This window comes from Alternaria metachromatica, assembly GCF_023757995.1.
Source record: "Alternaria metachromatica strain BMP 0045 chromosome Unknown scaffold_44, whole genome shotgun sequence".
Classification (NCBI taxonomy): domain Eukaryota; kingdom Fungi; phylum Ascomycota; class Dothideomycetes; order Pleosporales; family Pleosporaceae; genus Alternaria; species Alternaria metachromatica.
Genome location: NW_026055535.1, coordinates 65,852 through 91,918, shown reverse-complemented (window position 1 = coordinate 91,918; position 26,067 = coordinate 65,852). Strand labels below are relative to the sequence as shown.

The 26,067-nt window shown below is 53.7% G+C and overlaps 10 protein-coding genes across 10 annotated transcripts; 5 read left to right on the top strand and 5 right to left on the bottom strand.

Moving 5' to 3' along the window:
• Positions 1-1,014: 1,014 nt before the first annotated feature.
• J4E83_010355 (uncharacterized protein) lies at positions 1,015-2,002 on the bottom strand (the record flags this gene model as incomplete). The annotated part of the gene is made up of 2 exons (XM_049337236.1): positions 1,015-1,880; positions 1,930-2,002. 2 exons carry the CDS (start codon positions 2,000-2,002, stop codon positions 1,015-1,017), a joined length of 939 nt encoding a protein of 312 aa, XP_049183625.1.
• A 1,748-nt stretch (positions 2,003-3,750) lies between these two features.
• Positions 3,751-4,768, bottom strand: J4E83_010354 (uncharacterized protein; the record flags this gene model as incomplete). The annotated part of the gene is made up of 2 exons (XM_049337235.1): positions 3,751-4,622; positions 4,732-4,768. 2 exons carry the CDS (start codon positions 4,766-4,768, stop codon positions 3,751-3,753), a joined length of 909 nt encoding a protein of 302 aa, XP_049183624.1.
• Positions 4,769-6,278: 1,510 nt separating this feature from the next.
• Positions 6,279-7,424, top strand: J4E83_010353 (uncharacterized protein; the record flags this gene model as incomplete). Its single annotated transcript, XM_049337234.1, has 1 exon — positions 6,279-7,424. The coding sequence occupies one exon, from the start codon at positions 6,279-6,281 to the stop codon at positions 7,422-7,424; it is 1,146 nt and encodes a 381-aa protein (XP_049183623.1).
• Positions 7,425-11,787: 4,363 nt separating this feature from the next.
• J4E83_010352 (uncharacterized protein) lies at positions 11,788-13,122 on the top strand (the record flags this gene model as incomplete). The annotated part of the gene is made up of 2 exons (XM_049337233.1): positions 11,788-11,818; positions 11,867-13,122. 2 exons carry the CDS (start codon positions 11,788-11,790, stop codon positions 13,120-13,122), a joined length of 1,287 nt encoding a protein of 428 aa, XP_049183622.1.
• Positions 13,123-14,694: 1,572 nt separating this feature from the next.
• J4E83_010351 (uncharacterized protein) lies at positions 14,695-15,798 on the bottom strand (the record flags this gene model as incomplete). Its single annotated transcript, XM_049337232.1, has 2 exons — positions 14,695-14,710; positions 15,020-15,798. 2 exons carry the CDS (start codon positions 15,796-15,798, stop codon positions 14,695-14,697), a joined length of 795 nt encoding a protein of 264 aa, XP_049183621.1.
• Positions 15,799-16,715: 917 nt separating this feature from the next.
• On the bottom strand, positions 16,716-17,340 carry J4E83_010350 (uncharacterized protein; the record flags this gene model as incomplete). The annotated part of the gene is made up of 2 exons (XM_049337231.1): positions 16,716-16,982; positions 17,032-17,340. 2 exons carry the CDS (start codon positions 17,338-17,340, stop codon positions 16,716-16,718), a joined length of 576 nt encoding a protein of 191 aa, XP_049183620.1.
• A 389-nt stretch (positions 17,341-17,729) lies between these two features.
• J4E83_010349 (uncharacterized protein) lies at positions 17,730-19,018 on the top strand (the record flags this gene model as incomplete). The annotated part of the gene is made up of 4 exons (XM_049337230.1): positions 17,730-17,896; positions 18,108-18,339; positions 18,397-18,784; positions 18,837-19,018. The coding sequence occupies 4 exons, from the start codon at positions 17,730-17,732 to the stop codon at positions 19,016-19,018; spliced, it is 969 nt and encodes a 322-aa protein (XP_049183619.1).
• Positions 19,019-19,235: 217 nt separating this feature from the next.
• On the bottom strand, positions 19,236-19,982 carry J4E83_010348 (uncharacterized protein; the record flags this gene model as incomplete). The annotated part of the gene is made up of 1 exon (XM_049337229.1): positions 19,236-19,982. The coding sequence occupies one exon, from the start codon at positions 19,980-19,982 to the stop codon at positions 19,236-19,238; it is 747 nt and encodes a 248-aa protein (XP_049183618.1).
• Positions 19,983-20,277: 295 nt separating this feature from the next.
• J4E83_010347 (uncharacterized protein) lies at positions 20,278-22,412 on the top strand (the record flags this gene model as incomplete). The annotated part of the gene is made up of 6 exons (XM_049337228.1): positions 20,278-20,361; positions 20,413-20,619; positions 20,681-20,834; positions 20,882-21,329; positions 21,377-21,787; positions 21,836-22,412. The coding sequence occupies 6 exons, from the start codon at positions 20,278-20,280 to the stop codon at positions 22,410-22,412; spliced, it is 1,881 nt and encodes a 626-aa protein (XP_049183617.1).
• Positions 22,413-23,610: 1,198 nt separating this feature from the next.
• On the top strand, positions 23,611-24,582 carry J4E83_010346 (uncharacterized protein; the record flags this gene model as incomplete). Its single annotated transcript, XM_049337227.1, has 1 exon — positions 23,611-24,582. The coding sequence occupies one exon, from the start codon at positions 23,611-23,613 to the stop codon at positions 24,580-24,582; it is 972 nt and encodes a 323-aa protein (XP_049183616.1).
• Between the last annotated feature and the right edge of the window lie 1,485 nt (positions 24,583-26,067).

Sequence of the window (26,067 nt, the reverse complement as noted above, 5' to 3'; positions counted from 1 at the left end):
GTCCAAGATCTTGAGCATGCGCTGCATTGCGGGGAAACTAGATGGCGTGCACGCTTGTCGCACGGATGGGGTGTTAGACGCGGTCTTTCGGTGCGTGGTTTATGGGTCCCCATCAGGTTTCTGGATGACACAAGTCCGCGGTGGGATTGGTTTGCGGTTTAGCCTGAGGTTTCGTCTCGAGGCCGCTGCTGAGGAGAAGGAGCTAAAAGTCTTTCCGCTGTGGATTCGGCCAATCAACGCGGAGCCAAGTCAGTCCGCCGGGCCTTCATCATCTTGGCCATCATCCAACAAAGGAATATCCCACAACTTTGCTTGGTTTCTCCACGGGGCAAACCGGGTTCGTCTATCGGTACTTGGTGATGCTAAACAATGAGACGCCGCATTGATGGTTCTTGGTAAATGGCTAGTTGCCGTCTAAGCGGTGCGGCTGGTATGCAGCGGTGCCTCATCCGAGCCTGTGCCATGGAAGGATCACAGTGGAGATCGTTTAGGCCATGTGCTCAAGAGAATTTGTCGGGTCGTCCTCGTGCTTCACGGCCGTGTTCACCTGGTGGGCGGGTGCGATAGCGAAGGGAGGTGGCCAACGGATCGCGAAAACGTCCACTACCCCATGGGGTTGTGGAGCGAAACGGTTTACCAGCACTTTGGAAACTTTCTCGTGCGTTGTCGATCACTGCTACCACGAGGTCGTCTGGAAGCAGCGACCAAAGGTGGACGTCCAAGTGTTGCTTGCCGCGATAACGACCACCACGACGGCGAGTACACCACTACTTATAACGTTACTCACGGAAAAGTATCCGTACACTGCTGTCAGGTGCCCAACCGAGGTATTGTGCGCCTACTGACAACAAGCGGGGACCTTCTGAACGTTAAGGCCGCCTGCTGCACATTATGGGCTGTGCTACCAATGAAGAAAGTCTAAGTACGAGAAATTACCAAAGTACAACAAGCATATCTACGGATACGATCTATTCAAGACTCGCAAATCAAAACGCTGACCGAGATCTCCAGGTCTCACACCCACGCCTTCAACTCCTTCTCAGTCCACTCCCACAACTCCTTCGCCAACGCCCGATCCCGCCCCAGCTTCGTACTCGGCGTAGTCTTCACACCCACCGGCTCATAATAAGCTCCATTGACCAAGCTCTCCTTCTTGGTAGTAGCCGCCCAAGTCTGGTTATACGCACCCTGTTCCGTATCAAGCCAATTCCCGCCGGAGATAATATTCACAACCTGACGATCCATAAAGTTCGTGCTCGCGAAAAGGTCCGTCTTGATAAAGCCAGGATGCACCGCCACAGACGTGATACTCGGGTGATGAGCAGCCAGTTCAGTAGCGTAAAGCAGATTGGCTAGCTTGGACTGGCCGTAACAGACCCATTTGTTGAAGCTGAAGAAGGAGCCGTAGTTTGCGCCTTTGGTCTTGAGCTTTGAGAACTCGATGCCAGTGGAAGGTACGTTTTGTTTGTAGGCTACGGATGAGAGGTTGACGATGCGGACGTCGGCGTTTGGTTGCGATGCGGTTTCTAGCATGACAGGTAAGAGCAGCTTCATGAGTAGCGCGTGGCCGAGGTGGTTCGTTGCGAATTGTATTTCGTAGCCGTCTTTGCTCACGTCGTTGGGTACGGCCATGATACCTGCGTTGCACATAAGAACATCGAGGCGATCAGACGATGACAAGAACTGTTTGGCGGCAGATTGGACGGATGCGAGACTCGCGAGGTCGCACTCGATGAAGGTAACTTTGGTGGAGGGTGAGGCTATGGCGATCTTGGAGATGAGTTCATTGGCGCGAGCTTTGTTGCGACCGCTGAAGTAGATGTGCGCAGGGTTGTGAGATGCGAGAAAAGATATGGATGACGCTCCAAGACCGGTGGTGCCTGTAATGGTTAGTGGGCTGCCAGATCGGACGTAAAGGACGCCACATACCACCAGTGATCAGAAACACTCGACCAGACTGGTCGGGGATATCGGATGCGGGGTTGAACTTGATGTTGGACATTGTGTCGAGAAGATCTGTTCAGGTGTCTTGTAGAGTAGTGAGTTCCAAAGTTTGTTCGACCTGTTGTGATTGGGTTGCAGAGGTGTTGGTAGGCTCGAGATGCCAAACGATATCCATCGCAGCCTGCTATCTATATACTTCATTTGTTGCGCCTCCATATCTGTAGTGGTTGGCCTTATGTGAGATGTGCGAAGGATGATCGGCATGATGTTGGCAGCGTTCTGGGTCGCAATGCGACGGATGTGGCTTCAACGTCATCGGGGGCCGCAACTACGGCCGTTGCTGCTAGCGAAGCGCCACGGCTTGCAACCGCGTCCTAACATTGCGCCGACTCACTCAAGCATCGACTTCCGTCTCCGCGCATTAAGTACGAGAGGCCCCAGATCGACCTGAAATCGCCACTGGTATTTTGCTGTACCTCATTCTCGTCGTCAGCGTTCTCGATCATCGTCATTCATTCATCTGGCGTTTGCAAAGGGAAGAAGCAAGCAAGGCTGACAGCTGCAAGCCACCCAGACATCGACAACGAATCAGATCAAATGGGTCAAACAAGCTTCGATATCCACCCGAAGCTCGATCACACCTCCGAGTCTATACAGAGTCATTCCGCGGCGGTTGTGTCCTTCGAGAATAGGGAGGTTAGGTGCGGGAGGGCAGAATAGTAGCGACTAGAGATAGGATGAATAAATGAATGGAAGCAAGGAAAGAGTGTTGTTTACAAAGAAGAAGTACTCGCTTATACAACAAGAAGAATAGATAGCAAGGCGTTAGATAGCAGTGTTAGATTAGAAGGTTAGTAAGGGAAGATAGCAAGTCGTTAACACACAACACAACATAAAGCACTTGGAAGCAAAACTCTGTCTATTGCTTTGTTGAATGTGCTGGTGCAGAAAACTCTGTCTATTGTTTTGTAATTTCTTCTTCTATATCTATACTTATCTACACACGCCCTTTCCTACACTCTTAGTCTCGATTCAAACCTCGATACTAAGATACATGTATAGTTATATCTAACATCTTGGCCACTACAAGTTGTACTCGCTCAACTCTACCAGCCTTGCTCACATTCCAAAGTACAACGTCGGATCTTCTTGAAGCACATTATCTCATAAATACAGTGCGTAATTCTTGCCCAGGTGCGTTCAAAGGTACCAACATCCACGGCTAGCCCTTCCCCCATCCGGCAACCGCACTAGTCCGCATAGTACCACGACACGCGAAATTAGGCAGACGCGCAACGGCGGACCTCCGCTTCTGGATCTGAGCCATTTTCGTGCGGCTGAAGATGACGGTATGAGGTCAAGTTGCTGCGGATGTGACGAATCGCATTCAGTAAAGCAGTCGTTGGGGGCGGGATCTACTCGAGGCGGATGCATTGGGGATTGCAATGGGGAAGGTGCGAGTTGGGGGAGGTGGGTATATAGTTGGATTGCGCCGTCAGCCATGGAGAAGGAACTAGCTACGTATGTCTTCGGGCTTCGCATACATTCGATGCTCTGGTGCCTGCGCGGCTGCTTCCGAATCGCCCGAGAGAAAGAGATAGAGAAGGGAGGGGAAAGATGAGGTTGTACTCTGAAACGCCTGAGCTATGCTTTTGTGTCCTGGGTATGCCATTCTGCGGACAGATATCAAGTGAAAAGGAAGAGGTATGAGAAGAGAAGAGAGATTGGCAAGATAAAGAAAGACGAGAGAAGTGGGAACTAACGGCAAGAGATGGGGTGAAGCCCACCAAACATCCCCCATCACCCTCAGTACCGGCGCGGTTCAGGTGGTCTCGGCACCCTCGCATGCTGCGCCCGATGCCTCCTGCCATCTCTCTCGCGCCTACTCCCATTCATCTCGACGAAGTTGCCAGGCGGGTGTGTCAAGTTATGATTCCCGCCCTTCAACTCCTTCAGGTCTTCACTATCGATCAACCTTCTCTGCCACAAGTATTCAAACAACCGGAAATCTGGTCGCGAAGTCCGCAATGTCTGCCCCCGCATCGTGTGCTCGTACGCCAAATGGTTCATACGCATTTTCCACGCCTGCCTCCCCTGATCACACGTTACTTCCCAGTCGCACAGCGGGCATTGGGCCGTCAGCGGTGGTTCCTCGCCGCGGAAGTGTGCGTGGCAGTGTGTTTCCCACTCTTCTTTGTTCTGCGAGACGTAGTTGCAGTTCAAGAACCAAAAGGCGCATTCGTAGACGGGGGTGCGGAAGTGTGCGGGCGGTATCTCCAACACGCCGTTGTTGTCTTCGAGCAGCGGGACGCCAGAGAGTTGGCTGACGAGGCCGGTGCTTATGCTTGTTTCGGTGGGCGTGGCGTCGGTGATGTCGGTGATGCAGGAGCGGAGGGAAGGGGGGTTGTGGGTTGGGTTGTGCTGGTGGAGGAGAGCCCCAGGAGCCATCGACGATAACGAACCGCTCTTAATCGTGCTCCCGGTCGCACGCAGTAGATGCTCTGTATCCGTCTGAGGAAGCCCTTGCAGGTACTCCTCGGAGAAAAGGACTAGTCGCGCGGAAACGTCGGGCTGTTGGACCCAGTCGTCGAGCGGGCGGGTCAAGACGCGATTATTATTGTCGTGTCTGAGGGCGGCGGCCAGCGACATGCTCGCCGTGGGACTGGCGGGGTGGGCTGCTGTGGCGCACGGGGGATCAGCCTCAGCCTCGTACGCAGATTCATTGGAGAGAAGGCTGAAGACAGCCTTGCGAACGACGGCATTGCATGCAAGCGAATCAGAACTCACTGGGTGGTCGCGAGGGCGTCGTATCTTCGCCCGGCATGGTGGAGTGTTGGCGATGCTAGCAGGAAGGGTAGGGCTTAGCGTGTCGACTCCCGCTCGCTGTCTGTGGGGTTAATCCGTTTAATGTCAAGACTTTGAACTGACTTGTTCAGTCACTCTGAAATGGCGTCCTTGTATCTCAAGCGAAGGGGTCTATCTGGGGAGCTAAGCGCAGCACAAATACTTGCAGACTTGCGGCTCTGCTGTGGTGACGAGATACCGGACATGACCCCGCTGCCCACCATCTTTACGCACCACTTCATACATCAAGGCATGAACTACTCGCCAGACTATCCGCTGTTGCGCCACGCCGATACTTGACGACCCGCTGTGCCGTTGAGGAGGTGGATTGATTGGAGCGGTAAGGTGCATATGGACGGCTGCCAACAGAAGCGGGGCGGTGCCCGTCCAGCGAACACCCTCCCCACGCTTCTGCCGACCGCTTGTTTGGCACCGAACGGGTTCTCTCAGTATGGCGAACTGTCGGTGTGCCGTATCTTGCTCGTGGGCGGCTAATGGTCATGGTGGCTCGATGTGTACATGCTACTGCACGTTCATCTGCACTTTGATAGAGTGCCGTTCAGGGCATGTGATGATGAGATCATCCCCGTGGGGAGTGCACTCTATGAGTATATCGAATACAGATCTCGTCCTAGATGCAGCGGGAGTACCTATGCCAAACGAAACAGAGCTATCCTCTATCAACTCTAGAAGAGACGACGGATCGCATGTCTTCGTCATCGTCTATTATGCATGCCACACACCAGAATGAAGCGGATAGTGCCGAGCACATTGACTCATGGCTCTAGCTTCTAGTTGTCTTGTACCTGGACGCGACAGTCCCTGAGTTGCGCAACCGCTAACACTCTAGTTGAGATGTGGTCGCAATCAGATGCTGTCTACCTCGGTTCAAACAGTAGTATCTCGTTGGTCTCATATTTTGACGATGCATAGCGGAGTGGTGACGGCGTGGTCTTGGCGCCAGCTTCGCGTTTCGAATGCGAGCCGATACTTGCCTCATCCAGCGACTTGCGACACCACCTCCCGCTTGCACAAAGAGCGCATTCCACGATATGGATGCTCATGAAGATGCGATTCAAATGAGATATCTCGCTGGGAAAGACTGGGAACCGACATGATTGTTACTCCCACATCAATGCCAACATCAGAGTTCCGCCGCATGCGAAGACTACCGTCTCAGAGTATCGTCTAAGCGTCTGACCACGTCTGAGAGTCAGAAAACTGGGGATCAGCCTCGCATGGCTGCACGGGTACGGCGCCCCTTCATGCGCTTTACTTTTTCCATCCGAACCTCATGCCCTCTGCTAACGGTATCCTTGAAGCCTGCCCTCCCCGTTCCGCCCTGTTCCCGCGTGACCAACGCGGTTCACTGCAACCGTCCATCATTGCCTCGTGTTTGAACAGGATCGGCACAACCTCCATGCCCGCAATTCCCAACATCTCGCGTTAACATTTCGATCGACCGAGCTGTCACCGGCAGCTTCGTCGACATGCTGACGCTCCGTTCGCTCTTCCACCTCCCTCCCGTACTCCTCGCTGGCCTCATAGCACGCGCATACGCAGCCCCCGATGGCGTTATCGGCGACGACAAAGGCGCGGGCAGGCCGACCTACGCGACAGCTCTCACCGGTGGCGAGGGTTGCGACTTCTCCGAGATCGAAGACATCCGCGATGGCTTCTCCGAGATGACGATCCTCTTCGCCGCCGCCACGCCCTTCGACCTCACATCCCAACCCGCACGAGAGTTCTTCGGCCCCTCGATAAACGCCAACTACACCGACATGATAGCCACGAACCTGCAACGCGCCGCCAACTTCGGCGTCCTGGAAGGAGGAACCGGCGCCGTAAACTCTGACATCCACATTCGCTGCGACGACCCCATGGACCTCTGCGACAAAGGCAACAAGCGCGAAGGCGACCACGCCGCCTACAACATCGGCAACGAACCGCACATCGTCTTTTGCTCCGACTACTTCCGCATGGACTCCCTCAATAATCGTATTAATAAGAAAGCCGACAACCAAATGGAAAAAGACCGGCTGATGGAATACTACAACCGCGCCTCCCTCTGGGCACGAATGGTGATGCACTTCGCCTCCATCGGCACAGCCGTTGTCCAACGCCCCATGCCCGCACCCCCAAACTCCACATCCGAATGGCTCATCTCCGTCTCTGAAGGCGCAATGAACACCTCTGTCCTCGCCGGCGTCCTCAACGAACAACCCGAAACGCCCACCGACTTCCAAACTCTCAAATACGCATACGGCGCCACGCGCTCGAAACTCCTCGCCGTCCTCTCCACGCAAATGTCATATGATGCGGCGAACAACGCGGAGAACTATGCGTTGTATGCGCTGGCGCAGTATATCATCCAGAACAAAGGATTCTATCCTGCGGTTCCGATTATGGATTTTCCGAATGAGGCGAGTGTGCTTACGAATGAGAATCTGCAGGATGGCGAGAGGGTCAAGTATGCGTATTTCGATGCTGTGGATGTGGTGGCGAGGCCGACGGATATGGAACTCAAGGGTGCGCCGTTGCCTTCGAAGGGTGCGGTGGTGAATGCTAGAGGAGTGGGGATTATGGTTGTTACGTTGGGGGTTGGAGCTACGCTTCTACTGGCGCCGTTCGGATGAAAGATCAGGAGGTTTGCGAAACGGAATACCTGGTTTTTAACGAGCATGTCGACATCAGTTACGGGAACATTTCCCCGAGGCCTGTCGATTGTCCCAGTTACAACTACCGAGGAAGAAGAAGGACATCGCCACGCCATAACGCCTCCAAGCCCCATAAGATATAGGTCGCATCGCCTCCGATCCTACGGCGGTCATCAAACACCCTGCCACCCAGCGCGGACAACACATGCTTGGTGCATTACAACATGCAAGCCTGCCCGCGCAGAGCACATGCCATCGTCGGGCCCTCTTCTAAGAACCTCGGCTGGTGCTGTATCGTTGGCGACGCTGAAATTCATTCCGCGTCAGCAATGATACAGCACCAGCTCAGGCTCTCAGGAGAGGGCCCGTCACGAGAGACAAGAGTTTTCCCGATGACTTCTACCGTGGCCGGGGCATCGGCCTGCGATCGGTTATGCTACCTACCTACCTATCTACCTACTTACTTACCTACCTTGGAACCCCCAACGCATATATCAAGAACAGCAAGCCCGGCGCGGGGCCTATTCACCTTCACCACCGTATCAAACACTTCGCACCTCTTCTCAAATATGGCAAGCAGCGCGTGGAGACGTTTGATCGTCTCGTTACAAACCCTCTGGTAACAAGACGATGGAACGACACCACGCGCTGCATGCTGCATTTGATGACAAGAACATTCGTCTGGAGCATAAAAGCAATGGCAAGACACAAATTGCCTGCTTAACAGACTCGACTGGCTGTGTCCGGAACCTCTCTATCCATTTCCCCCGTCGCAATACATACTCTCAGGACAAGAACAGCAAACGGGCCTCTTCACCTCCACCTTTCCTTCAAACCCCTCATATCAAGACATCTAGAAGAAACGCAGTTGCGGTGTTCTACTATGCAGTAGACACTGTGTATGACTAGTACAACACGCGTTGTTTACCGCATAGTAGAAGACTGCCACTGCGTTTCTTCTAGACGTTTTGGTGTAGGGGGTTTAAGCGGGAGGGTAGATATAGATATAGGTATACAAGAAGAAGAAGAAGAAGTCCTTAAACAGGTAACAAGGACAGCAAGCCAGCGCAGAGCCCAACTTACCTTCCCCCCACCCCCCCCGCACAGTCTTCTCATAGTGAGAATGACAACGTGTATAACACCTCGTATCGTCTCGGCACTGCTGGTGACCGAGAGCTGGAGCGATTATACGCGGTGTCATCCGCACTATGAGAAGATTGTGAGGGGGCTGTGGGGGGCGAGATGGTTGGGTGGAGTGGAGGAGGCTGAGGGTGTAGATAGGAGAGGAGAAAGTAGATAATGATGGATGGTGTTTTATGTGAGAGAGATAGCGACAAAGAGGTTGCTGTTTGTTATCAAGGGTTTAACGACTTCCCTCCTCACCACCTTCCAATATAACAACTGCTTATAACCCAACGCCCATCCATCTTTCTCCCCTCCTATCTGATCGAACCATTTCATCTCTGCAAATTACAGACACCTTCCTCGCCTTCTCGATTTCTCCATCCATCCCCATCTCCAGTTGAGTCGCCATCTTCCTGCCCTCACTCCACACCCAACCCCTTGTCATCGCGGCGACGATTGTAAAGATCTTATCGTTCTAGCTCCGTTGACAGAGTCATGTGTTGGAGGTTTCGGAGGAGGAGGGTTGGCAGCATCCATCGTCCACGTATTGTCCTGGTCGGGGAGGTACATTGATATTTCGAGTTGTTTAAGCATCCTCTAGACGCGGTTTACTCTGCGAGCACGCGAGGGACCCAGAGAGTTTGTCGTAGCTAGTTTGTCGCATCATTGTCGTAGCACCTCATAGCCGGAAACTTGGTCTTTGCGACACTGCTGTCCTGTGGGCCGTGTATCGAGATCGTTTGTAGCGGTGATAGCGGTCGTAGTGGTGGTTTCCAGAGGAGGCAAAGCGCTAAAGTGAATAGAACTAGGATAGTGATGAGGATGACGGTGGGGGGATTCATGATGTGGTTCGAGTATGGGAACGGATGGTTTTGGATGTAGCGAGAAGATGGAGCGGATCTGATACTGTTATATGCTCCGATTTGCTCGCGGCATGAACCGTATCGAAATGGGCTCGATATGAATTGAGTATCTCAGGACTCGAGTGTTTCTTGTCATACGTCGACTGTAATGGGTCCATCGCGCGAGAGACTCAGTATTGAGATTTTGCGTCGTACGTACTGTATGGAGTACTCGCGCCTTTGACCCGAAGGGGCTTAACGTAGGATTCCATGGACGTTAGACTGGGGTTGTGTCTTATGGGCCGCGCGGTGTTTGTGATCTCGCTTGCTCGGTGATGATATGGTAGATGGGGTCTTGGTAGAACGTGAATGTGTTGTTTAGACCATGCTCTCGGGTGGTTGTTTTTGTTTCTGAGATGCTGAGGACGGAGGCATCGGCTGTGTCGGTGATGGCTGTAGGGGTGCTGGACTCCAGAGAACGCAGAGTAGCATGGTGAAAAGTATGAGAATAACGATTATTAAGCTCAAGAGATCCATAGCGACTGAATTCGAATAAGAAAAGTTGAAGATCACAAAGAGGGTAAATGGGGATTCTGATTTCAGTGCGGTTTTATGCTGCGGCATGATACTTGATGAAAGGGGCGCTGAAGACAGATGAACACGACGCATCTCGGTTGACTCGGTCTTGTTCCCAAATTTACTTTTGCGCAAGTATCTTGGAGTATGGCTGAGTATCTTGGTGTTGGCTTGGTAGATTACTGGTAAATTTGCGCCCTTTCCCGATTGGGTTAGATGGGGTTTGTGTAGATGGTTTGTCCATGCATTCCAGCTTACATGGCACAGCAACGATATGTGTCGAGATACGCAAGGGAAGGCATTGATGCAGATGGTTGTAGGGCTGTTATATGTAAGAGTTGTTTGATGGATGTTGTCTCTTTGAAGATTTGATTTGTTCGGTGGGAATGTCGGGGCGATGCAAGTGTATCTCGCATGACGTGTAGTATTACCATACTGACCGGTCGCATGCTCGAACAGACGTCAATACTAGAGTAAATGTGAGTGGCTAGTATAACATCGAAAGTGGTGACAATATTGGATGTTGGACTGGAACTGCTGTCGCAAGAAGTACGCGGGGTCCTGCTACGGAAGGAAATAGCATGTCGACATGACCATAGTGCTCCGGAAAGAGGAAGCAGTAGCGAATGCGAAGAACAAAGTATGGGGAATGGCTAGTACTTGGAGATTTATCAAATCGTAGTGTCGTACGAGGTTCGGGCTCAACACAAGCATTGTAGATCGCTGGTGGGCAGCCGAGGCAGGCACCGACACAGTGGCTACAGTGTAATGAAATGAGGAGCAGTCGCGGAACAAACCGGGGATGGAATGGTCGACAAGTTTAGATGCTCGATGAGAGGGAATAAAGCGTAGCAACAGTCATCGTTTCCCCAGATTGACCCCTGGGATGCGCAAACTAGAGGTGATCGGACGGGAGCTACGGTAGGGTCGGCCAACGAAAAGACAGTCGTGTGCCGCCACTGCAGTTTTCGGACCGCAGAAGAGTGCTGGGACACGGTTGCGCGCCATTGAAGAAAATGGCGGAGGAGATTCCCTTCTTGATCTCTAGGCGCACTCGGATCCCGGCGAGACGGCTCGTTGCGGTGAGAAGGTTTGTCCGAGCAGGATTGAGGTGGTGGACAGAAGGAGAGGCGTTGATGTGTGTAGGACGCCAACGAAGGGCATGGGGATAGTTGGAGCTAGTTCCTGTGCCTGAGCGATGCTGTGATGACAGTAACCAGGTCGATGTGAGGTGGATGCATGTCATCCTTTGAGGGTTCGGAGAGCTTGGCGGCCGGGAGCAGGGAAGGAGCAAGCGAGGTGGTGGGCGCTAGTGGGCTCAGCAGGTGGGCGCAAGACATCTTTCACATGTGATGGCGGTCCAACTTCTCACGCGCAACCAGACGCATTCTTGACATCCAATCCAACACCCGAGTCTCTCACTGTCTAGTATATCACGCGCATTCACTGTCGCCGCCCGCTGGGGATGCGCCTGCTCACCGGCACTGTCTTGTCCGACGCCCCATCCCGGCAGCGCAGCCAGCGCCGTTGCGAATGCTCGTTCCGCACGTCATATCGCGCGCACTCTCTCAACACCTCCCAACCACGCCAGTCTCGACGCCTCCACACGCACAAGCACTGTGAAGACTTGTCGACGGCCTAGCCCAGCGTCTCGTCTAGCCCGGTCGAGCGGGTAGGGCATCAGAGAGTAGACAGTAGTCTATCCCTCCGCCTCACCCACCACCAAGCTGGAGACGTTGTCGCATCAGTCGTTCGCGGGGCTCGCGGGTGCTACGGCCAGGCGCCTCCCACGACCCGCCATGAACGACAAGGACCCGCCGCCGTTTGGCTGTACGCTTGCCGACCACGGCGCAGAGACTACACACTGACGCAGAGCAGACACCTTCACCAACGACTTCTTCGACGGCCCGCCCGCCACCTACGACCACAATGGCCAGTCCATCCTCAGCGACATGGAGAACCAGCAGCTCGACAACTTCTTCTCCTCGACCAATCCCTTTGACCTCGTCGACTCGCAAGCCCTGCCACCCGCCCTCGACACCAAGGCGAGCGCCCACGACTACAACAACTGGGAAGACTTCATAGCCCCGCCCACCGTCCACCGCGTGACCAGCACTATACCAGACCAGGCCCGTCTGCAGAACAACTTCCACCAAGACCAGCAATACCCTTCGTCGCTCCACACAGATTTCCTAGGCAATACCCAGGATGAGCTCCAGGCAGCCACGGCTCTCTTCAACCAGGCCCAGCCTTCATACACGAACGGCCGCTCGCACAGCTTCCATGAACTATCTACCGCCTCCAACGGCTTCGATGCGAGTAGGGCACCCGATCTGAATCTCAACACGCTGCCCATGACAATGCCCCAACATGGCCTTATACACGAACGCTTGGGATCATTAGTACCGAACCACAACGCCCAAGCCACCGACGCCCAGTATGCCTCACAATGGGCAGCGAGCCAGGCGCCACAACAACACCACTCCGAATTTGGCCCACCGCTCCAGAAGCTCGACCTGAAGAGGTCGTATACTTTCGGCACGGACAACTCTTTCAACAGCCCATCCGGTTACTCAATACCCAACGGTCATCCAGACGCAGAGAGCGCAGCTAGGGCCTCAATACAAGACATTGAAGAAACTTCACACCACATCCTACGAGCCGTAGCCGGCATACAAGGCCCAAGTACCCCTACCACCTACACCCGCGGGCCACGAGACTCCGACGAGCAGTCCGAAGACGCCGAATCCGACGACGAAGACGAAGACCGGCCAGCGAAGAAGCGGAAAAAGAGCCAGGTGCGATATAGCAAAGACACACCCAAGAAAGCCGCGCGCAATGCCAAGGCTCGGAAAGCGTCTACGGTGGAGGACAGTACGAAGAAGAAGCGGGCGTCCACTGCGGCTCAGAAGGCACATCGCGAGAATCTCACTGAGGAGCAGAAGCGGAATAATCATATCTTGTCGGAGCAGAAGCGGAGGGATTTGATCAAGCAGGGGTACAAGGATTTGAATGAGGTTGTGCCTGCTGTAAGAGGTGGCGGGCTGAGTAAGAGTCAGGTTCTTGTTGAGGCGGCGGCGTTCTTGGAGAAGCTGATTGAGGAGAATGACAAGTATCGGGTTTCGATGGGGTGATCTGCCGGATTGCCACTGCAGTGGAGCCGACAGTTACCTGCTACCGCTATACGCTTTGTCACGATCTGGCGTGAGGAGTCGACTACGATGCCACAGGCGTTCGATCACGGTACACCAAACGACGACCACCCGGAGGCACGACCCCGATCTCAGCGTAGAATCACACTCACGCGCATGCGTTCTACGAGGTCATGACGCCGCGATCCCATGATTGTACATGTGCTACAGATTACCAACAACAAAAAGGAGTTTTGGGAAAGGGAGGAAGGGAGGGAGGGAGGGAGGGAGGCCATTCGATACGATACCCCAACACACTAACTAGTATGAAAATAATCTTCTTGTAAATATTCAAGCGCTGAGGAATTTATTTTTGTTCGAGATTGAGGAAATATCTATATTCAGATGGACTGGTCTTTTGCCCGTGCCTTGCAAGTACACGCTCTTATACCACGCTTACATAGTTGATGTGATGATGACTTTACGCCGCAGCGGTAGCAGTAGCAGCCACCCCCTCCTCCGGAACCACAACCCTCAACGCCTCATCTCTCACCCTCGCAGGCCCCCTCTCAAACCCCCTCGGCACCCCCGCTACCCTCCCATGTACTTTTCCCCTTGCGCCCCCCGGCCCCGTGACCTTCTTCCTCTTCTGCGTAGCATAATCACATCTCCCGTAATCGTTACAGAAACCCGTTTTACACGCGTTGTTGCTGCGGCAGGGACTGCCAAGACAAGAGTCGCTGAGGGAGCACGGTGTGCAGAGGCCCCAGGAACAATATTCGTGAGAGGAGCAGTGGGTGGGTGTTGTGCAGGGGTTGTATTTAGGAGGATAAGGGGAGGGGGAGAGACATATCGGTGGGTTTGGTGGTGGGGAAGGGGAAGGGGAAGGGGAAGAGGGGGAGCTGGCAAGGGATGCGATGGCGAAGAGGTGAGGCAGGGAATCCGTATAACACATCCCTTTTGGATCATTCGGCTTCACCTTCCTCCTCCTAAACTCCTCCTCCTCTTCTTGCAGCATCCCGCTGTCTCCCGGTATCGTCCTCTTCCTCTTCTTCTTCTTATCTTCCGGCTGGATAGTCATCCGTGCAACACAAGCCGCACACTCCCCCTCCACACACCGTAAATGGCTCTGACAGACGGCCTTGCTGTTGCATCTGTCTCCCACTTTCCCTGGCTGCGAGGAGGGGTTGGTTTGGCATACACTATTCTTACAAAGTAGATCCGGTGCACAGCCATCTGCTGCGTCGCATAAATGCCCCACGCAGCCGAATGTACACTCGCTTTGTTCGATGATATACGGGTTCAACCGCACACTCGTGACGTTAGACAGGCCCGCCGGTTTCAGTTTCCATTCTTTTGTAGAGGGGGAGCCGGTGAGCATGGAGCGGAGGTATGCTTCTGTGGTTTCGTCGGCGGAGGGGGCGATGATGGTCCTGGGTGGGTGGAGGTATTTGGACCAGGAGAAGGGGCTACGCGTTGTGAAAGAGGCTTTTAGGATGGAGGCGAGGGCGGGCCAGGTTGTGTAGGTGGGGTGGAGGGGGTTTATGCGGGAGGATTTGCCTTCGGAGAGGGGGGTTAGGTGGGAGTATAGCTAGTCTTGTCGTTAGTAAACCACGTCTTTAGTCCCACAAACAATAAGGAAGGCAGGAAGAGAGGAAACAGACCAAGACATACCCAAGGAATCCCCCTATAATTCAGCACATTCCCCCCATCCCAAACCGCCTCCCTCTTATAAAACAACCCAAACACCTCACTATGCACATACCCCCACTCCTCCACCAACAACAGTTTCCCCTCCCCCTTCTTCCTCCCCTCCGCCCTCCCCATCAACGTATTACCCGGTAGAAACAAATCCGCCCACGCCGTCCCCGCCGTTCTATCAGTCCTCTTATCGAAATACCCATGGATGCCAATCACATCAATAGCCCCGCAGTCAAACACGCTATCCGGAAAATTCTCAGTCCCGGAAATGGACTGGGCGCCTGAGACGCCGCCGCTGATGACGGCGATGTTGGATGCGTCGAGGTTGATGCTGTATTTTAGATAGGAGGCGATGTCGCAGAGCCAGGATTCGCCGGAGGGGATAGGGGAGATACCGGAGAAAGGCTGGTTTTGCAGATCTACACCTAGGATGACTTCGGAGAGCGTGCTCCAGGGCCGTCCGTCAAAGTTCTTGGAGGGGTAGTGTGTGAAGAAGACTTCTAGGCGCTGTTTATACAAGTCGCGATATTCTTCATTACTATAAAAGTCTAGAAACGCACCATCGAGTTTCTGGCAGTAGGCGTCACACGACACATCATTTGTACCCCGGAGCGCATGTGCGTCGTGCGGTGCGATGATGACTTTCATCTGGCCTTTCGACAAATGGTGGATGGCTGCTAGTGTGTCGTCGAATTGGTCGAGCAGCGACTTGTCGAAGCCACCTATCTCGCCTTCGGGATCTGGGTGTTGGGCATCTGGGCGGATGAAGAGCCGGATTACGCGGGCGCCGCTTTTGATGATTTCGCGGATTGTGGCGTCGCGGTGGGTGGGGGTGAGGAATTGGAGTTGGGGGTAGTTTACACCGCCGAAGGAGTGGTTGGAGGAGGTGATTCTGAGGGAGGAGGAGGCGGAGGCGGAGGCGAGGGGAGAGTAGGTGATGAGGGATAGTGATAGTGTCAGGAAGGATGGGAGGAGCATCTTTGCGAATATGGCATGGACGACAAGACAACGGAAAGGAATTGCATTGCGACGCGGTATAAGTCCATCATCTTGATCTGAACACGTGTAGAAGTTTTGCTATAGACAGATCTCTGTAAAGGCGGACTAGATGTTGATACTTGCGGGATTGACAATGTTCATATGGATAGATTAATTGCGGTGGTGCATGCAGCCAATCACGGCGTGCTTGCAGGCAGTATACGCGGGGTTGCTAACCTGGACGGCGGGATGATGGAAGTTGACAGGGTGTGGTTTCTGGAGTTCGTACTGGGTTTGTCACGCTGTCTTGTGCTCGTGATGGTCCTGGCTAACGGGGATACAGACGCGTGGTTGATGCACCGGAGAATGAGCACAGCAAGCGTCGCATCGGGTATTGGCAAGATGTTATGGTATGATATTTGCCGCGATGAGGATCGGATGAAACCATGTATCAGAGTCGTCGTGCGCAAGTCCGGCGGATGGGAGTGGCAGCTACGTTGTGCGCTCACTTTATCCTAGATACATAGCCTTGGTAATGATTCGGGCGTGGACAGGAAGCACTGCGACATGCTGCGATACGTCGCAGGATATCCTTTGATCCAAATCTACGGGGATGATCTGGATCCCTTGTCCTAGTGCTGGTGTTGTTCCTGTCAACGGTTGAAGAGTGGCGTCTACTGCTCGGCGTAGTGCGGGATCGCACAAACGTCTCTGTAGACATACTACTTCCCTGACGGGCATAAAAACTGCGCAAGCGTAACCTCGTTTTGCGGTCGATAGCCTTGGGCGGTAATGCGCAATTTCACCAGCTCAGGCAGTGTGTGATCCAAGTCGAAGACTGAACCTTTCGACCGCTAGCATGCTCCGCATGTTCGTACGTTGTATATGTCAAGACGATGCTCGGATATTCGCAATTCTCATCCAGCCGGTTTATCGCACACAGCTTCAAGTTGCTTGAGCGTGGCCATGACTTCTTCTCCAATGTTTTCTCCGCTGGACGACGGTGCGAAGCGGCCATGTCGCAGCTCACTGAGGGCGCCAACAACGTCTTTGACCTCAGCCAAAGCCCGTTTATTCTCTTGCTCTATCTCTGCGATCTGGGCCTCGAGGGTTTGGCATGCTTCTTCCATGTCGGAGTGGACCGTCTGTAGCGTGTGCGGTTTCTTGCGACTTTGGTCCGAGAGCTGGTGATTGTCAGCGCAAATCTTGGCATTCTTCCCATATGTTGGGTACCTCCTGCTCCATTTGAAGCGCAATCGGGTCCAGTCCGGCGACGGTTGCATCGTCTACGTGGCGTCTTTCCCGAGCGTACTCCCGCCTCAGCTGCTTGGACCGTTTGACCTCATCGATAATGTCCTGGCGAATCAGCTCGATATCCCTATCGCGTATGTGCTGAAGCTCGCGATAGATTTCCTGTACAGCGGGGTTGGAGCGGTGGGCGCGGGGGAAGATGTCGGTGAAGTCGCGTAGGGTGGTGAAGTCGCGCAAGGGAGCAGGTGCGAGGAGGAAGTCACCGAGGATCTTGGCCTCTTGCGACGGCATGATTAGAGCGGTGGAGGGAGGTTTTAGACTGGATGGTGTCCACGCATATGATTGATACGGCAGTGTTGGTCGTGGATGCGCCAATGAAGGAGGGCCATCGGAACGCGCGACGACGCGTTGTGGCCCGTGCCCAGAAAACTCCCGTGAGACGTGCCTGGACGACTCCAAGCAAACGTCGACTGAACCGTCTTTCACCAAGCTTGTCGACAGTTCTCTGTATTCAGGCAACCATCACTCCAATCTTGCGGCGCAAAGTATCGTTCTTATTGTTGAACACTAAGGCTGGCACGAAGACGCGCTACGTGGACGTGCAATCTCTCGCACCCTTACCGCTTCCTTCCTGACTACCAAACCCATCGACATCAGTTTCATCACATTCCATCGCAATCATGGCGCCCGCAGCTGCGCCAGAGCCTTCCTTCAAGAAAGATGAAAAGGTCTTTTGTTTCCACCACGAGTTGCTATACGAGGCCAAGGTGCTCGAAGTCAGGCCTGTAGAAGAAGACAAGAAGAATGGCTTCGAATACAGAGTCCACTACAAGGGCTGGAAGAACACGTACGTATCTTCTATCCGTTCGAGTCTGCGCCCGCCTGCTTGTCATTCCGTCTCCCACTGCGGAAGTCACGTTTGCCTCTGCATACACTTCACTCGTGCCCACGTACTACACCCTTACTACACATTCGCAGCGGCACATCATTTCAAATCGGCCCCTCAAAACTCAAAAAGCCGCGGCTTGCTTTTGAGATCGCAAGCTAACGCATCGCAGCTGGGACGACTGGGTTCCTGAGGACCGGCTTCGCAAGCTGTCTCCCGAGAACCGAGAGTTGGCCAATAACCTCAGGCACGAGATGCTGGCGGCCCAGCGTGCCGCGAGAGCTCAGCCCGCACCTGCGAAAAAGAAGGCTCAAGGTTCGGCGCGCGGTAGCGAAGAGCGTCAAACCTCCGTCACTGCTGCACCGCGTGGTCAGAAGAGGGTGCGGGATAATGACTTGGAAAAGGTGTGTATTCCAGCATTTCGCCCCACGCTTTCCAGCGCGCCCTCTAACTCCCCTTAGGAAGAAGCATTCCAGAATAAACTGGCTGTCAGGATCTACATGCCAGATAGGCTAAAGAGCCTCCTAGTTGATGACTGGGAGAACATCACTAAGAACCTGCAACTCGTTCAGCTGCCTTCAGCTTACCCTGCAGGCGTCATACTGGACGAGTACATGAAGCATGTCAAAGACAACAGCAACCGCACCAGCATCGAGCAGGACATTCTCGAGGAAGTCATAGCTGGACTGAAGGAGTACTTCAATAAGAGCGTCGGACGTCTTCTCTTGTACCGATTTGAGCGCGAGCAGTTCTATGACATCTGGACGCGCATCAATTCTCCGACGGATGATCTTGCGGCAAAGCCGCTGGCTGACATCTATGGCGGCGAGCATCTTCTGCGTCTTCTGGGTATGCATATATGAGTAGTTGGGTGTGAATATTGCTAACAAGGCTTTCACAGTCACCATGCCCGAACTCATTGCGCAGACCAACATGGACCACCAGGCTGTTACGCGATTGCGTGAGGAGCTTAGCCAGATGACAACGTGGCTCTCCAAGGAAGCTCAGATCAACACCTTCTTTGTGCCTACCTATGAGAGCCCCGGACAGGCCTACATCGACAAGGTCAAGTCCAGCACCTAGGAAGGCGGTGACTTGAAAATTTGATCAGTCGGCCGTTTCGCTTTGTCATTTGTGTATCATCACTTCTGCATGGCTGGTGGGTTAGGGCATTGTCTAATGGCGCATAGGCGTTCTTGAGTAGTAACAACTGTGTATGGGATCGGGGTATGCAGTTTTTAAGTTGTCAAGCTCCAAAGTGACATGGATACAAGTATAATAATACAGACTCGAAAAGTACTCATGTCTTCTTGATGACGTCCTCCAGTAACCCAGCAGCCCAATGCAAACACCTCGTCATATCGCCCTCCGCTTCTCTCGGCATGCCGTATATGCCAACGCTCTCGCAAACCTTCTCATCCAACTCTCCATCCACATCCCCATTCTTGAACAGGAACTTATGGTCTTTCACATAGTTCGGCCACACAATATCATCTACATAGCCCGGCGGATCTTGCCAGAAGCCCTCGAGCGTCACATATCCACTCCTCGCCTCCCGCCTCCGCTTCGCAGTCTCATAGCTCGTCCGTAAAAAGAGTCTAACATCGAAAATCTCACGGATATCCTTCATATCCTGCGAAAACAGCAAAAACCCATCAACAATACATATCCGTCGCTCTTCCCACTCCGGCTTACTACTCTTCAACCACACCTCAACCTCATCTTTCAACCTCCTGATCTCAGCCTCAGGTACACCATGGTCGCCAACACTGTTCTGATCTTCCTGGCTGACCAGCCATTCTGGACTGTTACCATGTTGTTTGATGTGCTGCAGTGCTTGTTTGAGCGCAGGTAGGTTGAGCGACTCTATGCAATCCCAGTCTTGGACAGAGTTCTTGACGGGGATCTCGGCGTCGGTGAGGTAGAAGTCGTCGAGATGTAGGATGGAGAGTTTGGAGGGGGGGAAGATGTCGTGGAGGAGACGGGAGAGGGTTGTTTTGCCCGAGGAGGAGGGGCCTGAGATGCCGACTAGGAGGGGGGGTGGCATCGTGGTTGGGGGGTTGGAGGGCTGGAGGGACGCGGGGTACCGGGAGTTTGGTTGCGCCTTCCTTTAGGATTGTATTGACGGGTCACAATAATAAGAATAATTCGAGGGGATATTGTCTAGTCACATTCTCACACGACATGCCTCCCTTCACACGTGTGAATGGTGGGGCTGTCGGCGTCTGATCGCCCACCCGGCCCGCTAGTTCCCCATGCTGCGCGACGCGCCTGCGACTGCCACCATCTGGCGCCCTGCATCACCCACGATAAATTCCCCAAAGTCCCTCGCACGCACAACCATGGAGCCGTCACCGCTGACGCAGGACACGCGACCGGAAATCTTCCAACCCAAAATAATCTCCCTCTACGAAACCCTCTTCAAAGTGCGATCCTCCCCACCCACGTTGCGCCAGCCACATGCTAACCATCCCCAGGAAGACGACGAAGAAATCGAGCTATCCGCCGGCTTCTGGCAAGAATTCTTCCTCCACCGCCCCGACCCCACCGGCCTTCAGCGCATACTCAGTTCGGTAACGCCGGACGAGATGCTGCACCAGCAAGCGCATTCGCAGGCACTCTTCAGCCAGGCCATCCTCCGCGTCAAGCAAGCCAGCGCGCCCGCCGACGAAATCGCCCTCGAGGTACCCATGCCACCCACCCACGCACACACACCTTCTCCTTCTCCATGCGCTTACCGCTTAGACCTTGACAGTCTTCCTCGATGCCGCTCTTACCAAGAAGTACACGAATCCTAGCGCCGATATCATAGCTGTTCTTACGGGGCTGAATGATGCGGATGCTGTTATGACGGACTTTGTTGCGACGCTGGATACGGCGATACGGGGGGGGAGGGATAGTATGTATAGGGTTGATGGTATAGAGGGATGGGCTGACCAAGAGCAGTTCCTTTGCGTTTGAGGGCTGTGAGAGCGGCTCTTTCGATAACGGCTGCGGGGTTTCAGACTGCGCTTCCGTCGTACTTTACTCATCGCGATCTTTTTCCCTCGCTCATGAAGTATATCCAGGACTGCGACGACAGCACCGAAGTTCTCCCCGCGCTTTACCTTCTCGGTCTCCTCACCAATTACAACAAATTCGAGTTTCAGAACCCGTATAGACTGCGGCTAGACGACTTTGTCAACGATGCTATCATACAGGACATGGTCGCTTGTTTTGGGAATACATGTACAAAGCTGCGGGACGCCTATGTAGCTGTACAGGACGACATGCCAGAGGGCTGGTCGCTGGGCTCGACGTTGAGTTATATTGGCCTGGGTGCTCTTGCTCCCAGTTCCCGGCCAACGACACCTGTGCCGGCTCCGGATGAAGCAAAGTCGCTCTTCGCTGCATTGTAAGCACTCATGGTCGCAGTCACTGCTCATGGCTAACATTTATAAGACCAGGGCCTGAGATTGGCGTACTTCTCTCCACGTACGACTTCGCCAACGCCAACAAAGTCTTCTGCTTCAACCTAGTCAAGTCAGCCCCAGCGGACAAGAGCGAGCCCTCGCCACTCAGCGCATACCTTTCCTTGACGTCCTACATGTTCCAACATGCGCATCGGTCTACCAGGGCCGCACTATACACATACCTCAGCCTCTTCGTGTTGCAAATACTTGTCGAAGACCGAGAGCTCGCCAAACGCCTATGCAGTGACGAGTCCAAGCTTTCGGTGCGCTTGTGCCGTCAGAGACAGCCCTACCTGCCGGCAGTGAGGGGTGATCGTGTCCCTGCAGCTGTCATTCTGGACATGATGTCTGACGCCATCAGCCATAACCTGCGGAGGCGGTTGGATGTCGACTTTTACATGTGAGTATCAGTACCGGTATGGCATATGTCTGGCTAACCCACTCCCAGCCTCTGCCTCGGCGTTCTATTACGTCTCCTTTCGCACCTCAGTCGAACGAAGACGCGCATCACATACCATTGGTCGGAGTTGTGGCGGACCCTGCTCTCCTTCGTCCGCTTCCTCACCACCTACGAAAGCGACATCAAGTCCAACTACAGATCGAACGGCATGATCAACATACTTGTCAACCTGCTGGCCTTTGCACTGTCTAGCGGAGAGAACTTCCTGCCCGACCCTGCGTCGTATGACGACTTGTTCTACAAGCTCGTGGAAAGCGGCGACACACTGATCAAGTTCCGGGACACATTCGGCTTATCAGGCCAATCAGACTCCATGCAGACGCTCATCAATGTGTCTTCGCATTACCAATCCCTGCTGGAGAGCAATGGAAAGGCGCGGTCCAAGCATCTTAGCCCGCAAGAAGTCAGCGCCGTCATCAAGCAGGGGTACGAGACGTTATCAATCGATGCGAGCGAGGGTTTGGATCGTTGGGAAAAGTTCAGGGAGGCGGACTTCAAGTCTCTGCTGAAGAAGATTGCTAGAGCGGCGGTAGAAGATGCCAAAGCACTGAATGACGATAACTGAGGCTGGATATGGCACAATTGCAGTTCTCGAAGCGACCGTCGTCGTGGCCGCCCGCGCGTTCAAATACCAACTACGAATCAACAAACAACGTCGCGAAGCATTTCACTTCATCGAATGTGGTAGCTCAGCTGTGTTGGGGTGGATCAGCATGAGGGGTCGCACATCCAGTGGTTGTTGAGCGATCCAGGGTCGCGATCCACAACATGCACCACACACATGAGTGATGTCGACTGCTGATGAGAACATGATTGTGTGTATCGTGAGGGGTCTGATAGCGAATCGGTCTGGTGCTCGTCGACGTGTAATGCCAGTACGCATTGGCCAGAAGCCGACTTGATACATCTCCTTCATTTCCCGAACCTCTTGCCTTTTGGTCTCTCAGCTGCCTGATCTCTTCTCATCTACATTTGCAGTTCATTTCAATGGACTGAGTGTCTCTTTTCTTTTCATTCATCGCTTCATTGACCGCCGTGCATCGCAATGGCTACAACATCGCGATGCGACGACGGCGTCCCATCGCGGCATGGTAGCAAGGTACGCAGACTCACTCATCACATCGAAACATCCATTGACACTTCATCAGGACACTATCGTCCCCGCTGATAAGTCGAGCTCAAAAGCCGCATGGAGACGCTCACTATCCGCCACTGTCAATCATGAAGAACATCCGGCACTGCAACCATGCCATGCCTACAGTACCCCCAATCCGGATAGCTACACCAGCCAGGACCGTTCCTTCGCATCTTCATCTTCTACATTGTCATCGGCATCTCCCTCGACGACTCCACCAAAGTCTTTCTCCAGACCCAGCGTCCCTCAGCAAGCACACACAACACCCAACGGCTACCGTCTTGGGCCTGATGGTAATGAAGGGTGGAATTCTTCCTCGTCGAGTGTGCATACTGTACGGTCGCCCAGACAAAGCACTTCTGGAGCGTCTTCTCCGAGGACGAAGCATACTATCTATGGAGGAGTTGGGGATGGGGTGCTAGTTGTGCCTGCGGTGAATGAGAAGCCAGTTAAGAATGTTGTGGTTGAGTTTATGGGGTTGAAGCTGTGTCGGGTCTGCGATGCTCTGCCTTACTGTGAGTAGCTCTGCTTTAGTAATAGTCGAACCGAGAAGAGATGCGGACCGGATCCCTCAGCCACACTTCTCGAATTGCTTGCTAACGCAAACACAGTACTCAGCACCCGCAACATGGTCGACCGCATCCAAGCCATCATCGAAGACGACTTCAAGCACGCGCCCGAGTCCACCCTCTACGACCTCCACTCCATCTCAGCCGGACCACACCACCACACGTACACCGACCGCGACCGCGCCCTCATGGCCATCCTCTGCTCCCTCCGCACCCTCCCCTTCGCCCGGCAGGCCCAAAACAACTGGTACCCGCAAGGCCTCCCCATCAGCAAAGACAACAACCTCGTCCTCTACAACCACACCGTCGGCCTCGGCGTAAAGCAAACCGCCATCTCCCTCGACAGCTTCGTCGACCTGGCACAATCCTGGCTCTACGTCCGCAACCCAGCGAGCTTGTCTGGTGTCGACCCCTCGGCTAAGAACTCCTGGAAAACCATTGCGGATACGCTTTCCACAGCCGGCGTGGACATCCGCAAGATTGACCTCCAGCTCTGGGAGGCGCTGACGTATAGTCTTGAAGGCAATGATCTGACGGCTGCAATCGACGATGTCATCGAATGGTCTAAAGACGGTACGCTGGATAGTCGGCACGCCGCCTGGCGCGACCACGCCATCTCAGAGACAAAAATGGTACCTGAGTCCCTCTCCTCCGACGGCTATCCCCCCACTCCCACCTCCCCCACCAACAACCACTCATCCGGCCTCTACACCAAACGCTTCTCCCACAAACACCCGCTGGGTCGCCCCCGCTCCGTGATCAGCGAAGACGAAAAAGCCGAACTCCGCAAGGACCGTCTTACCCGCCTTTCCGCTGAGGCAGCAGCCAAGAAAATAGAAGATCAACGTAAAGAGAAGAGGGAGAAGAGCAAGGGGTGCTTTGATAAGGTGAGGAGGGGTTGGAGGAAGAGGAAGAGTATGGTGTGGTTTGTGTGCTTTATTGTGGTTATATTGAGTGGGATTATGGGCGGGTTGGTTTGGGCTATGGCGAGTGGGAAGTTGGATTTTACGCCGGGTGGGGAGGGGGTGTAGGTGGGAGGAGGGAGGGGTGGTGGTGGTTTTGGGGATGGGGGTGATGGGCTTGGGGATTGAGGAGTACGGCGTTTATGGATGGAATGGGTGGGAGTACGGCGTTAACGGTTGGAGAACAGTGGGACCACTATAGCGAGTGTCATGCCTTACGTCGGATTCAATGGCGTTGTAGGCGTTGGACTTGTTATGGCGCTTAGGATAGGTGGGTTGGGCGTCTGGAGTTGGTGTTGGCAGTCGTGGAGGATGATAGACTAGGTCATCACTCTACTTTGGGATTCATTTGGACTCGGGGATGTGGTATTAGCAACTCAATTCAAGAGATGCTATTGTACTAGACTTCCCTTCTAGAACGTGGACAGGGATGGCATCAGCATTCCCATTCCGTCAGATTCCAAGATTGTCTCGTTCAACGAACAATGTACCTTGACTTGTTCTCTCCTCCCAATCTACAAAACCGCCACAAACCCATACACATACGCATACTTCCCCTTATTTTCACCCCTACACTCTTCTCCTTCCCCCTTACTCACATACCGCCTTCTACGACCATCCTCCCAAACCCCAAATCCTCCCTACCCAACTACCCAACAACCCCTACCCCAGCACCATACCACCGCACCATCATACCAATCATACTACCATGCCACGTATGCGAACCTCATCTCCGAGCTCCCGCACTTCCGTGCTTTCCGCTCCGCTCCTCACTCCGACTCCGCTCCCTGCGCTCTTAGTATGCACACGCTATTGTAATCGCACACGGACCAGCACGTTCTAGATTTCTGTAGAGTTTGTACCTGAAGATCGTTATTTCGCTTGGTGGTGGGACTACCGGGACTACTGAGACTATCGGAATCGATAGGATAGGATTCTGGACTCCGGAGGGAGCAAGGGAGTATTAGATGGGTTGGTCACTGTGTGGGTATGATTGGGCGGAGTGGACGGTGTCTTGCGAAGTGTTTTCTTGGAACCATCGAAGACTTCACGACCGCGGGAGATGTCCGAATGATTACTGAATGAACAGGCATTCAATTAAAGAACATGCATCGTGACACCCACCCGTCGAAAGGAAGAAAAAGAAGGCACTCCCGACCCTCTCTACTGTAATTTCCACAACACCACACAACAGCATCCGATCCCATCGTACCCATGAGATAAAGTCAGGAGAAAAGAAAACGGTTCACTAGCGGTTCCCACGCTATTCTTAGCCTCAAAAAGCAAATCCCGTATCTGCATCACGCAGACCACGCGGTTCGCGTTCCAGAACACCACACTAAAACGCATCCTTGCAAAGCCGCGTTTCGTTAGCACTCCCGCGATGAAAAATGTACGTTGCTGACTGCATCCTGCAAAACGCGATCCGAGCGATGCTAGCACAGACGCGTTTTCTTTCGCTAGTAGTTGGTAAGAACTAGGGGTGGTTAGATGTGTGGATGTGCAATTTGCCGTTTCTGCGCTTGTGGTGCTTGTGAAGGTACGATGACGACG